Below are 14,365 nucleotides of genomic sequence, written 5' to 3'. Positions count from 1 at the left end.
AATTAAACAACCTATTGTTCATATAGTACGTAAAAATTACTGCTCGCGCGTCATTTTAACTCTATGGGTCAAGGACTAAAATCGTACTTTTTACACGAGTTAAGTTATTAGTCATAAGTCTAACTTGTAATGCGCTTTGGCACTAGCTGTAAGCATATCAAGCATCTATAATAAAATAAAATAAAATAAAAATGACAATTGACTTATAAACCAAAAATAGCGCGTGAAAAATCATTTTGTACGCATTATACCTGCAACTAGCGATGAACTATTTCACAGGTAGCATGTGAAAAATAACGTGAAAAGCCTTTTCATATATAATATAACCTACCTTTCTTAAAGTAGCCTGTGAAAAATCATGAAGTTAAAACCTCACAAAGATTGAAAACTATCACATTTGATCCCGTTTCATTGTTTAATTTTCGGGCTAAGACGCTGAACAGCGCGCGAGCGAGAACACTCGCAATCCTGCGTATTAGACTTAGAAAAGGAAAACATCAGTTAAATTAATATATAGCAAACTTCGTTTCATGGAAAGCGAATTTTAGCACTTACAATCATAAGTGCAAAAATTTAGTTTCCGTGAAAACAGAAAACTACAAAATATCAGCCATCTTGATCATACCTAATTCCTAATTAAATTATTGTACCTAAGTGCTAAAATTGTAAAATCAATTTTCTAACTGAATTTTTTTGATATTAACGTGATATACTTACTAACCTAATCAGAAAAACCTAAATTGATTAGATAGGTAGGTACATTCGTTTTACTACATAGATGAAATTAAAAGCTTGTTTTAAAAAGGTTTATTTATTTTATGTCTTCTCTGAAGCGATAATTTAAATGATAAAGTAACCAATGCTTTTAATGAAGACCTTATTAATCAACATATTTACGCCTTGCGGGGTAAAGTCGTTCGTAGTTCAGGTTGACGTCTGACGCGTAAGGCCGAGACCGGCCCCGGGACTTCCTACCCAATGGTATGTAGTCATAGGGTACCTGGAATTTCAAAAATCTTTTTTAACGAAAATATTACAATAAAACTTAAAGCTAGCCTTATCTAATTACTATACAAATCATGCCCGCGTGGAATGGTGCCAAGAATACTGGTTGCATATCTGCGCTGGACAGCCAGGCTGATCCGTTGCGCAAAAAATGAGCCAGCCCTTCTGTCATTATGCGGTCTGTCAGGTTGCGGCGGTTGCTCTTTTCAAGTGATCAATTTTCAATATTATTATTATACCATTTGATATTATGATAGGTAACTTATGATGATGATGATGACCTATGAATGTTGTCCGCATCAAATCTTGATAATAAGTAACTAAGTATTATACTAACAAGAGAACACCCGTAAAAAGTCTCTAAAAGGAAAATGTTAAGAGAGTTAGGGGACCTTTTTACGGGCCATTCCAATCGAGTGAGTGACTTGAAAGGAAGCCTGATATGACACAAGAGAAGCATTTCTTTTATTACGAGTAGATACTACTTACTGTGCGCTTAGTATAAGATTTTACATCTCACGAACGTTGCTAGAATTCGAGATTCGAAACACAATAACGCCATAACTTAAAAACAATAATTGGACCTTCAAAATATTTCTGTAGCAATAGATAATTTCTCACAATATTTTTATAATAATAAGTATAATTTTTTTTGTTACAATGTTAATTCAAAATGTTAATTTTACACTTAAAATTGTGTTTAAAATATATAACAAAAATATAATATAATATTTTTGTTAAATACCTTCATATTAAGTTAACTTGGCGCAATAATCGCAAATGTTGTGTTCACTTGTCATCGATATACATATCAGTGTATGTTACAGTTAGTATGTCATGTGGTAAATGTAGAATATTATGTATATTGTAAGTGTTCCTTATTATTAAATAAAATAAAAAATAAAAGTAAAATGGACCTAAACAGCCTTGAATTGAAGTCGAAAATTCAATGCTACATTAGTACATTATCACTTTAATTTCGCAACGTTTCCGCTTGGAGCGCTGGCTGTAGATGTTTAGACAAACTTGAGCTTTAAAATAAGGCAGTTAAGATCCAGTTTACTATAACGCGGATGTGTTTCGACATTCGAATACTATCAACGTTGGTGAAACATAAAATGTCGTACTAAGCGTACCTACTGACTATTGATGGGGCGATACCATTTATGTGCTTCGGTTTATGTCGAATCAAGGATCGCGTGTAATAAAGCTTTATCAATAGGTTTTATCAATATTACTTACTACATGATGCCCGCGACTTCGTCTGTGTGGATTTAGGTATTTAAAAAATCCCGTGGGAACTCTTTGCTTTTCCGGGATAAAAAGTTGCCTATGTCAATTTCCAGGATGCAAACTATCTCTGTACTAAATTTCATATAAATCGGTTAATCGGATGGGCCCTTAAAATTTCGGTGGGAACTCTTTGATTTTCCGGGATAAAATTCAACACGAACGATAGTCGCAAGCTAACGCTAGCGTAGGATAAAAATTAAGACTACTGACCTGTGCAATGGCGTTCATAATAAGCATTGCTGATAATAAAAAAATGAAAAATAAATTCATCGTCAACTAAAATTTTTTCTTTTTCGGTTCAAAGACAATATTGATTTGATTTTTCTTTCTTATTTCACGGTTATTAAATACTTAGCAGTTTGTACGAGCTATTAATTAAACCTTTAGATACTTAGATTCTTCAGAAATTACAGTTTTTAATTGAAATACCTACCTAGGAATTATATTGGATTAATTTCGACGGTGTTGAAATATCGGTATTTTCGCAAATTCCTCAAATATTGTAGCGCCATAACTTAAAAACAATAATTGGACCTTCAAAATATTTCTGTAGCAATAGATAATTTCTCACAATATTTTTATAATAAGAGTTTAATTTTTTTGTTAATATATTAATTCAAAATGTTAATTTTACACTTAAAATTGTGTTTATATAAAAATATATAAAAAAACATTTGTAGGTAATTTAGAGATACTGTTTATAAGAATTATGTTGTTTCTTTTTATTTACCTAATATCCTCTTTATGCGTAACTTTATGATTTTTCTATAATTTCTTAACTGTAATAAAAATGTACTGAGTTATAAAAACATCGGCACTCAAAACTGGTTCATGAAATTTTATTATACCTGTTGTACCCACGCTCAATTTCTATGTATGTTTATTAAAAAATTCTCAACTTTTAAGATGAAATCACTTTTCTTAGAATTACTTCTATTTGTATTTATTAACATAGCCTCTTCTACTGTAAGTAAATTATTAATTTGAGCTTGATATTAATAATTAGGAAGATAGCTTCTTATTTGAAATAGTAATCCTTTATCGTAGCCTCAACTTCACCCAGAGATTAATGATCAATTCGAAAACGTAACATCTTCTACTCGTGATCACACTACTACTACAAATAGTGAAAGGCCTGAAACTTTTGAAGAAGTTGATGAAAATAATGAGATATTTGATGAAGAACTTGATACTGCATATAACAAATCAATAACTGATGTTGCTAATGTAAAAGAAAATGTTTTAAGCAAAATTTATAGAAAAATAAAGATTCTAATGACAAATTTTATACAGACACCTAAAGTTAATACAGTCATAAAGAACATAGGCACTTGTGTAGTCAATGGATTTATGGAAATCGTATCATACTACTTTCCTGCACCGCTTATCCCTCTAATAGCAAGTGCGGCCGGTATGATCATACCTTTTGAACCAGTTGTAATGCTTAGACGAAGAATGCCAGTAACAAGTTACAGAAGAGCAATCAAAACTGCTGTAAATAGTTTCATGAATACATTCGATGCTTATAAATTCGATAACTACGACGAAGATCCGTACATGACGAGAAGATTCAATAGGAGGTTTATGAATGACGCTGCGAAAGATGATACAACTAGAGCAGCTGATCTGGAAAATAATTTTAATAAAAAAACAATAGAAAATGATTGAATTAAGTAATTAAATAGTTTTATGTACACAAATTTAACTAGGAAAGTATAAAATAATGAATCTATGTCACAACTATTATAAGGCCTTTATTAACTTTTCTTTCTTTGCAGGATTATTTCATGGTGTATAAAGAATAATAAGTTTACATTGTTTCACACCGTGTTATAGAAGACCTGTCTGGTGTTGATTAATAAGATCTAAATATGCATTAAATCTATACCTATGTGAAATATCTTTTACTTAAGGATTGTTAGTTGAAGATAAATTAACAAGGTGTTGTTTGTTTAGTTCAATCATTGTTAGTATTGAATCGCCTAACAATATTTTCATTCTCATCAAACTTGTGAACGCGTGTAGACATCTGTACAACACCAAAGAATGGGCAGAAGAATGTAGTCTTTACCACTACTTCGTCGTCTCTTAAGTTCGGTTTTATTGGTTCTGGGGCTGCTGTGGTAGTTGTTCTTCTCTCTCTTTTATTACCCCTTTTAGGTCTACTAGCTCTTTTATTACCTTTTTTGGTATCTGTACTAATAGTAGCACTAATATTATTATTTGCGTTCTTATTATCAATTGCTCTTTGTGTATTATCAGCTTTTCTTAAACTTCTTAGTCTTGGAATTTCTAGTCCTTTCCAAACGTGTCTAAGTCCATTTCGGTCTAGAAACATGCGTTCAGAAGTGTCTATATTATGTCTTTTTTGTATGAATTCCACAAAATGATCTTTGATGATGTGTATGGTTGGTTTTAAGACGTTATATTTTTCGTTTCGGAACATTATTTCGGCTACTTTTTGCAAATCTATGTGCTCCTTGAATTGACACGATGTTGGATTGAGCTGAAAGAGTTTTTCAAAAAGTACAACTTGTAATATTATGCGAAGTATTAAGTAAATAAGAAATTAGTGATAGCCTAGTGGTAAAGACACCGCTTCCTATTCGGGGATCGGGAGTTCGATCCCAGTCCATCTTCTTTAACTTTGAGAGTTATGTGCGTATTAAGCATTACTTTTATACAGGGTTAAACATATACATATATTTATTAAATCATGAGGAAACCTGCATGCCTGAGAGTTTTCCATAGTATTCTCAAAGGTGTGTGAAGTCTGCCAATCCGCACATAGCCGCTTAATGGTTTTTTAAACGCACGCGGAAGGAGGAAGTCCGGGGTTCAATCCCGACCTCAAACTTTTCAGAGTCTAACAGCTACCTCAATACTTAGTTATTTCATAATATTTAATAGGCTTGAGTACCTATCTACCTACCAATAGGTAGGTATGAGTCATCATAAATCAATTCGTTCCTTAATATCTAGGAAATATTAATAGTAACTTACCTTGGTAAGGAAATATAAGCAAACAAAATAAACGAGCATGGCGAAATATTGATAAACGTCAGGTAGGTGGGTATGGTTAATTGATTTCTCTACGGTTTGCGCTATCGAGATCTCTCGGGGAAATCATTTTCATTTTATGATTAAAAGGTACCAGATGTTCAGTTAGGTTTACCTACCTACTGCATAAACAATTTTATCAAATTTATTTATAGGTGTGATTAGGACATCCGACTTCTAATCGGAGGTCGGGGGCGTGATCCCGGGTACGCGCCTTTTCGGAATTATGTGCGTTTTTAATTAATTAAATATCACTTGTTTTAACGGTGAAGGAAAACATCGCGAGGAAACCTGCATGCCTGAGAGTTATCCATAATGTTCTCAAAGGTGTGTAGTCTAGTAATCCGCACATAGCGTGGTAGACTATGGCCAAAATCCTTCTCACTCTGAGAGAAGACCCGTGCTCTGTAGTGAGCCGGCGATGTTGATCATGATGAAGGTCGCTTATACTTAGTTATAATATATTGTAAAGATTCTGTGTACCTACTCATATTCATCAAATAAATTCTATTCTAAAAAATCCTCCACTTTTCCAAAATTTCAATAGTGTTCGCATTAAAAAAAGAAAAGGTCACTTGGAAATATAACTTTAATTTAATAATAATAATAATAATAAATACAAAAAATCTTATTTTTTATTGTGTTATTAGCAGATAAAATACATTGGTTTCGTGTGACGCTAAAGAATTCTAAATATAGGTAATAATATACAAGGAAACAGAAAAGTTCGTCAAAAATTTATGAAACTCTCACAGATTATGTATGTATGTATAGTTTTCTTAATATATAGGTACCTAGTCTATTAGTGTGTAGAAAAAATAAATACCCTAGAGACACTGAGTGTAGTATTATTATTACTTCTGAAATGTATTGCATTATATTTTGTATATAAAAGGCGTTATTATATTATAGTTAGGTAAGTACAGCTATACGGCATCTTATCTTGCAGACATTTTTTGCTAACAATTACTTTAAAGTTTGAATTTTAAACTCCGTACTCCGTATTGAGTCGTCGAGTTATCTGTCTGTTTCGCTCGCACTTACCTACGACCTGTAAGTGCGAGCGAAACAGACAGATAACTCGACGACGCAGTATAAAATGCGTCGACTATAGACAAGGTATCTGCAAGGAACTAGGCCCTTAGTATAAGATTCATCTCACCAACGTTCGATATAATTTGAACATGGAAACACTTCAGTGTTAAAGTAAAATGGACCTTAACTCTTGTTTTAGGGCTCAAGTTTGTCCACATATCTACAGCCAGCGCTCCAAGCGGAAACGTTGCGATATTAAAATCAGTGGTATTAAATTTTTAGACTTTATATCAAGGATCTTTAGGTGTATTTTACTATGTTAGTCTATTGTATTCTCGAATTCTATCAACGCGCCGGTGAGATATAAAATCTCATACTGACCACACTGTATGAAGCGTAGACAAAAAAACCAACAGACAAAGGTACTGTGTAACGGGTACGTTGGTAGTAGGTACGACAACAGAATACTGAATAATACCTTACAGGTACAGAAGGATCACTCGGCAAAGGCGTCTAAATAAAAAGCGACTCAATTACAACACAATAAAGTGCAATTCCGTTACAGTTCTTGCAATTCACGAATGCTAGTGAACTTTACTTGTGGTAACGTCGTTAACATGGTCATTGTGTAAGTGTGCGTGCATGTCGGACCAATCAGTCGCGAGCTAGCGCTGTTCAACGCACACATTTAGTGTACCTTACGTATACCGATACGACTTAAACACAAGCATGAGTCAGTGGCCTTCGTGAAATGCAAGAACTACACAGCGCAGCAGCCTAAAATTTTATGAACACCTCTCTATTGCATAAACTCCCATCTCCACTATCTCTCTCTCACATAGAGAAGAAAAATCAGTGCCGTGAAGGGACGCATCGCCTCCTTTATAAGTCCCGTAAATTGCTGTTGCGCTATAATCATGTCTCATTAACATCGAAATGACGTCATTTTGACGTCAGCCGAAATAAAAATATACCGTCACCTCGAAACTTCAGGCTAGTGCTGACGTCACTAAAATGGCGGCCACGCGCATTAGGAATTTGCGGGACTTATACCTCTTTCATGCATACTATTGTCTTATAGGACGGACTTATTCGCTATGGAGTAAAAGAGAGGCAACTCGTGATTTGGTCTATTGATTTCTCTGTCTACGACGGTGTGAAATATAAAGGCTTTCGCACACTGCGGAGAAGACACGTGTCGGGCGTTGTCTACCGTGTATTTTTAAAACTGCACGAGTGATTTGATATTTTAAAATGTCTTAAGACATGCGCACATTGCGACAAACCGCATTATATGGTCCGAGCCTCACATCAGCCGCTCTTATGAGTTCTTGACGGAGTAGGATGCGGTCGGTCGTAGTGTGCGCTCGGCTTTATAGTGATTATTTTAGACACCGCTACAATTTTTCCTATTTCTTACTATGTTATAATTTATGTAGCCTAGGTATTTAGATTTTAGGTAAAAGCCTTTTTTAATAACAAAATTCCGAAACAGGATAAACAATAACGACTATGAAATTACATACCGTTTTTATTATCGAAAAACAAGTCTGTATTATTTTATTTATAATATTGTTTTGATTAATTAAAGTCGGACACATACCTACGGAATAGAGCGGGCCCGAGGCGCAGTTTACCTTGATAACAACTTAAACTTAGCTCAATTACCTTTTAAATACAGTTGAAATGGATAAAATAAAACACTAGACCGAACTTTTGGCCAAACCTTCGGGTTCGGCCAAAACACAGGGAATTCAAGCTCAAGAGTACGCATGCATATGCAAGGTGTTGCATGAAAACAAAATCGTAAAATTTTGGCGGTGGACAGAGGAGAATGCTTTGTGTGATTGGTGGACTCAAAAGTCACGTAATCAAAACAATGTGGAATGAGGGTAGCGAACAGGCGTGGACTAACTTTTATGCTAAGCAACTGCCTAAGCTTGGCGATCGGGGGTGTCCATTAAGCGTCTATAGGTGGTGGTCTGTGAGGCAAAATGAGCCGAAGTCTTGCCTGAAGCCGAAGGCAAGCATCGCTTTGCCGAAGTAAATAAAACAATGGACGCTGCCCCCACCTCAGCCACCCTCACACTGTACCTTGCGTAGCGCACCCCGTGCTCCTTACAATCTTGGCACCGCGTAGCGAGCAGATACCCTTTGCATTTGCAACCTCTGACTTCGGACGGGTTAGGATCTAGAGGGCATACCTACTCTGACTAATCAAGTGAGTGCGTAAGATATTTAGTTTAAGTTGCTATTAAAAAAGCCACTGCGTCTCAGTTCCACTCGACTCAGCAGATGTGCGTTGCGCCTAAGAATTAAGACAATATACATAAGGCATTTAGTTTTCCAATTTCGAGTACCTGTCCTATAATATACAAGTAGGTAGGTATACACTTTCCCTGACCAAACTACACCATCAACTTGGCATACAACCTGTTCATACGATAGAAAGAGGTAGGTACCGAATACCGATACGAACATATTATGTTGTAAATCTTCTCTATATTTAAAAATCCGGCCAAGTGCGAGTCAGGCACGCGCAATGAGGGTTTCGTACTACAGTCGTATTTATTCGACATTTTGCACGATAATTCAAAAACTGTGATGCATAAAAATAAATAAAAATCTGTTTTAGAATGCACAGCTGAAGACCTTTCATATGATACCCCACTTGATATAGTTATCTTACTTCGAATATTGAAAATACTAATTATTAGTTTATGACCACAATTTAATTTTTTTTGTGTGATCTAACCCTAAATTCACGGTTTTCAGATTTTTCCCCTAAAGCCGTAAGACCCACCTACCTGCCAAATTTCATGATTCTAGGTCAACGGGAATTACCCTGTAGGTTTCTTGACCGACAGGCAGATTTAAAAAATTGTAAGTATTAAAAAAAAATAAAAAAATAAAGAACCGACTGTTAGGCGGTACGAAGTACTGAGGGGGACACGCTAGTTGCATATCTGTAGATATATGTTTATCTGTGGTCTTCGTGAAATAAAACAACTGTACACTTTTACAGGAGGTACCTATACTATGTATCTCTAACTTTTTTTTAAATTCATTATAGGTAAACGCATGACCACAATCACACCTGATGGAAAGTGATGTGGCCTAAGATGGGACGCGTTTACCTTGATGTCTATTCACTCTTGTTTTAAAGATACCACATTTGTATAGCGCTATCTCGTTCTATCGCATGAGCAGTTTAGCATAAAATCCTTGTATTTGACTAGTTATCTTGGTGGATATGTACTCACATAATCTAGAGGATGGGTATTTACTACGAACTATTTATTTCTATTGTTAAAGCCCTTCAGAAATATCTATCGAGCTAAAATACCCCTTTCATACACCTCTTGATCACTTGTTGTACCGTCAACAAAAACAACCGACAGATGGGAAAAATTAAAAGTAAAACTATGAAATAAGTGGTTTTTTTGGTGTTTGATTAAAAACCAAGTAATATTATAAGTGCGTCTATCTGTCTGTCTGATAAATTTTCACGGTCCATCCGTTTATCCGATTTGGACGAAAGGTACGGAAATAGCTTGGATCCCGGGGAAGGAAACCGTCTATTTTTTGTCCTGGAAAATTAAAGAGTTCCCCCGGAATTTTTCAACACCTAAATCCACGCGGACGAAGTCGCGGGCATCAGCTAGTTAACGCTAAATAATAAAACCGGTACCGACAGCAAAATCATTTTTTTACAGTTCAATAGATATTTCTTACGGGGTGAATTTAATATTAATATTACAGGCGATTTATCGTTATATCCCGACTTTTAACTTACCAAAAAACATAGCACAATTAAGACTAGTCATACTTTAACCTATGTTCAGTCAATTCATTCATTTACTCGCGATTGTTATACCGGCTTCCCACGGTGCGTGATATTGCGGACGGACGGAGTATCGTCCGTGGTAGCGCGGACACGTCGTCGTCGTCATCCGAGCTTTGTGCGTAGTGCGTGCTGTCCGTGGTCGTCGGCCGTGCGTGATAATCCGCAGAATCACACACCGTGGGAAGCCAGTATTAGGCGGAGCGTCCACAGTCTACATTATTTACAGGATTTCCCTTCAATGATTAACTTATAGTGCGTACATTTTGAGATCTCACTCGACATTTTAGCTCCGTGTCAACTGTCATGTCAAAAATACGATTCACCTATTATTTAAAATAGTACTTCTGATAAATCTCAAAATGTATGCATTATATTTTTGTTTTTGAAATATATAAATAAATAAAACCACTGCTATTTCATAGTTTTAAGTTTTCACTTCTGTCGGCAGTTTTTAATTTCTAATAATTGGCAGTTTTTGTGTAGTGTACAACTGAAAAAAATCGTTCATTACTTTTTTATATTTTTAAACCTTTTTGGTATGTCACAAAAATATAAATTTAATATTTTTTTTGTAGACGGTGGACGAAGCCTCAAAAATGACACACTTCAAAAATTGCACGTATTGAAAAACGTTTATTAGTAAGTAACATTTTTTAATTTAGAAAAATATCAAGAAAAGTATCGGATATAAAAACTTTTGTGATCTCATGATTTAAGCTCATTATTAAATAAATTCACAGAGTCCGATTGGTTTATGAATTTAAAAAAAAACAATTACGAGAAAAAATTGTTTAAATATTTACATCAACAATTTATTTTTGTGTATAATGCGTTGAGAAAGGGCTCGCCATATTTGCTCTGCCTTTATGTCAACCGTCATGTCAAAAGTACGATTTAGTACCAGAGTGAACTAGAGTGTGGGAACTCTCGGTTTGATCCTAAATCGACGATGTCAAATATTAGGTGACGTGAAAAAATCAAAGAAAAGTAGGCTATTCATAGGCTACTAGCGTCAAACGTAGGAAAATATGACGCCTGCCAGTCACGACATTTTGTTACAAGATAGGTACCTAACTATCGTGAACTGTGTTAGTACTGTGTACTGTACTGTACTTAGTTCTGTGTTGTCATGTCAAAAGTTGACACATAGAACAAGTATGGTGAGGCCTTTCTCAAAATGTACGCATTATAAGTCAACTTTTTTAAATATTAATATTGCGAAAGTCATAAGTCAATGTGTCAAAGAACAACGTCAAAGATTTGACATTCAATAAATATGAAAAAATATATTTTACGAGTATATTTTTTATTTTTATTAAAGACAGCATTTTATTATGAAAATATAGATTTTAGAAATACCTTTATATACAAAGCTTTAAGTGTCTATTCAGACGGACCACGCCTTATCTATACCATGGCAGCCAAAATATGGCTAGGCAGGGATTGTATGAAAGATTTTGCTGCAACTGCATGAATTTGCGTTGTCGTAGCCACAAACTATGGTGTGATGGTATGGTAGGTAGCCATGTGGTCGGTATTGACTACAGAACAATGGGTTTTCATCCAATTTTGTACCTGTAAAGGCTTTGATTTTGTTGTAACTTGTAATACGTCTGAAAGATCCTTAGTGTTAAAAGTAGCGTTACAATACTGATTAAATTGTTTACTTCAGTGGAGCGAAAGGAACAACTGGAAGAAATTAAATAAAGTGCCCGTTAAATTAGATAAATCGCAAATAAATACATTTTACAGTCGCTTAATTACTCCTTACAAAATAATGTGTACCGAGGTACCGAGCTTTACATCGACTTCAAACGATTGTCTCAGATTAGAACAACAAATAGACTAAACCCACTGAAATGGACATAATATACAAGATCGCTGGAAGACGTGTGCCATACAAAATGACAATTATTTTTTGTGCCGATTCAAAGCGCACAAACGAGCGTACCGGGAAATAAAATTGTCATTTTGTGTCAAATGGTCTTCGTGTTGACATAACGAACATTTAGTTCCGAGTACGCTCGCATGACGCTCACTGCTGCTATCAGCGCCAAAATGGCGAAAATCAAGTTGGTTCAAAAACAGGTCGGCAATCGCAAGTATTTTAGATGATTGTCACAAATCAGAACATCAAGATAAGATAAGACCGTCTTAATGCGTTGAGAAAAAGACCTATATACGAACTTATTAGATGGGTCGTTCCGAACAAAAGTTTTTGGGGGCTGTAACTCGTTTTTGTGTGTGTGTTTTTTATAACTTGACGGCCAGTGTCATACTAATTTTGACAGCTTCATAGAACACGATTTTTGTTCAGAATGATCCATCTATATTCTATACTCTATCCGCGGAAATAAGTTAGTATAGCGCTCTCTCTGTTACGTAACTGCATACAAATGATACAGACAAAGATCTCAGAGAGCGTTAACCATTTTGAGACACCAACCAATCTTTTTTCCGCGAATAGAGTCGGGAAATCCCAATTTTGAGTTTGAAATCATTGTCATTTCAAAATGAATATGACACTGGTGTCATCAGGTGCTGTCAAAATTCGAGCACAATTTTTTTTGTAGGTATTATTAATTTTCCATGGAGTAACATAAGTGACTATAATATTTTATGTATGCTCAAAACTAAAATAATTTTAACCTATAATACTATCGATTAACAAAGTGCATCTAACCGTTGATAGTCTGGCATAACCGAATTTTTTTACAATTTCACTAAATCAAGTAACATTTGAAAAAACTTTTAAAACTCATTTTATTTACAATAATAATATTTATTAATTTTAAGTTAGAACGCTAAGATTCAACATGCCAGATCGTTATAATCACGCGTTTTTATTTATATTATAATATTAATAATTATAATTATTCTATAAAATTTAAGAAACATTCTAAGATATAAGTTAGTTTTATTAATTTCGACCTAGCGCATCCTTTATTGACACATTTTTTTCCAATCTCATCCCTTTATACAAAGTATTTTTTTCATATTCAAATTAGTTTTACTTATTAATAATAAATAAAAAGAATATTCAAAGCGTGCAACACCAAAAATTCTCGAATAACAGACTAAAATTTTTAAATGACAAGTTAAAAAACAGATTAAAAAGTGTGATGTCAAAAACGCAGGCTAAAGAAAAAATATAGACAGAGCCCTCTTCAACAATTTTCTTACGTGAAGCCAGTTGTATCTGACGCTATTCAAATCAGTACTTAGTCGTGACTGTAATTTGTGACGTCAAAAGAGGCAGTTCTTGTTTGAAGGTGTTTTTGCGAGACGCACTTTCTTACGTTTTTTTTTATTCAGACACAAGTTAGCCATTGACTGCAACCTCACCTGATGGTAAGTGATGATGCAGTCTAAGATGATAGCGGGCTAACCTGGAAGGGGTATGGCTGTTTTTTATCATACCCCTTTGCTTTCTACACGGCATCGTACCGGAACGCAAAACCGTTCGGCGGCACGGCTTTTCCGGTAGGGTGGTAACTAGCCACGGCCGAAGCCTCCCAGCAGACCAGACCAGAAATTTAAAAATTATAAAATTCCAAACCCCTGCCAGGAATCGAACCCGGGACCTCCCACTAATAAGACCACAGCGCTCACCACTGCGCAGGGAGGTCGTCAAAGGAGGAGGAGGTTTTATTTGCTGTTACTGTTCGTGAATTGCTTAACCATCTGTGTCATACAGAATTAGATTCTAGTGTAGGAAACGACGCATGCAAGTCTGTTCCGCTAATTGGCGGTTCATTTTCTGTCTATATTTTTTCCTTAGTCAATGATTAAAAATTAGTGCCGCCTATAAAATTGAAAAATCCTAACATTTGTGTTGTACTTTTGACCCGAACTCGTGGAGTATGTCGCAGGCCATTTCTAGATCATTCCTAGTGATGCCCAATGCTCTTACGACTATGTCTTTGGGGTATCCTTCGCCTACTAGACGAGCAATGTAGTCTAAATTTATATTTTCGTACGATACATTGTCGCCGTACTTTCGACCGTGTTTGTCGTGTGTTAGCGGGTTGATCTTTTTGGCTGAAAAAAAAAGAATAACATTAAATAAAAAAATTATTAGTACATTAATATAATTAGTCTAAAATAATTTTTTTTAACAGAAGG

General features: G+C 35.0%; 2 protein-coding genes across 2 annotated transcripts in view; one reads left to right on the top strand and one right to left on the bottom strand.

The window, feature by feature from the left end:
- Positions 1-14,365, top strand: part of LOC117993926 (cysteine-rich PDZ-binding protein) — a 305,498-nt gene that overhangs the window by 259,206 nt on the left and 31,927 nt on the right. The gene's annotated exons all lie outside the window — the stretch shown is intronic.
- Positions 5,930-14,365, bottom strand: part of Cbl (E3 ubiquitin-protein ligase CBL) — a 99,910-nt gene continuing 91,474 nt past the window's right edge. The window contains exon 13 of the mRNA XM_069507276.1: positions 5,930-14,281. Within this exon, the coding sequence (XP_069363377.1) occupies positions 14,064-14,281 (218 nt within the window). The 3' untranslated portion in view covers positions 5,930-14,063. The remainder of the gene's footprint in view (positions 14,282-14,365) is intronic.

Source organism: Maniola hyperantus, chromosome 25 (assembly GCF_902806685.2).
Source record: "Maniola hyperantus chromosome 25, iAphHyp1.2, whole genome shotgun sequence".
Taxonomy (NCBI): domain Eukaryota; kingdom Metazoa; phylum Arthropoda; class Insecta; order Lepidoptera; family Nymphalidae; genus Maniola; species Maniola hyperantus.
Note: the sequence above shows the minus strand (reverse complement) of the source record. Positions and strands in the feature narration are given on the sequence as shown.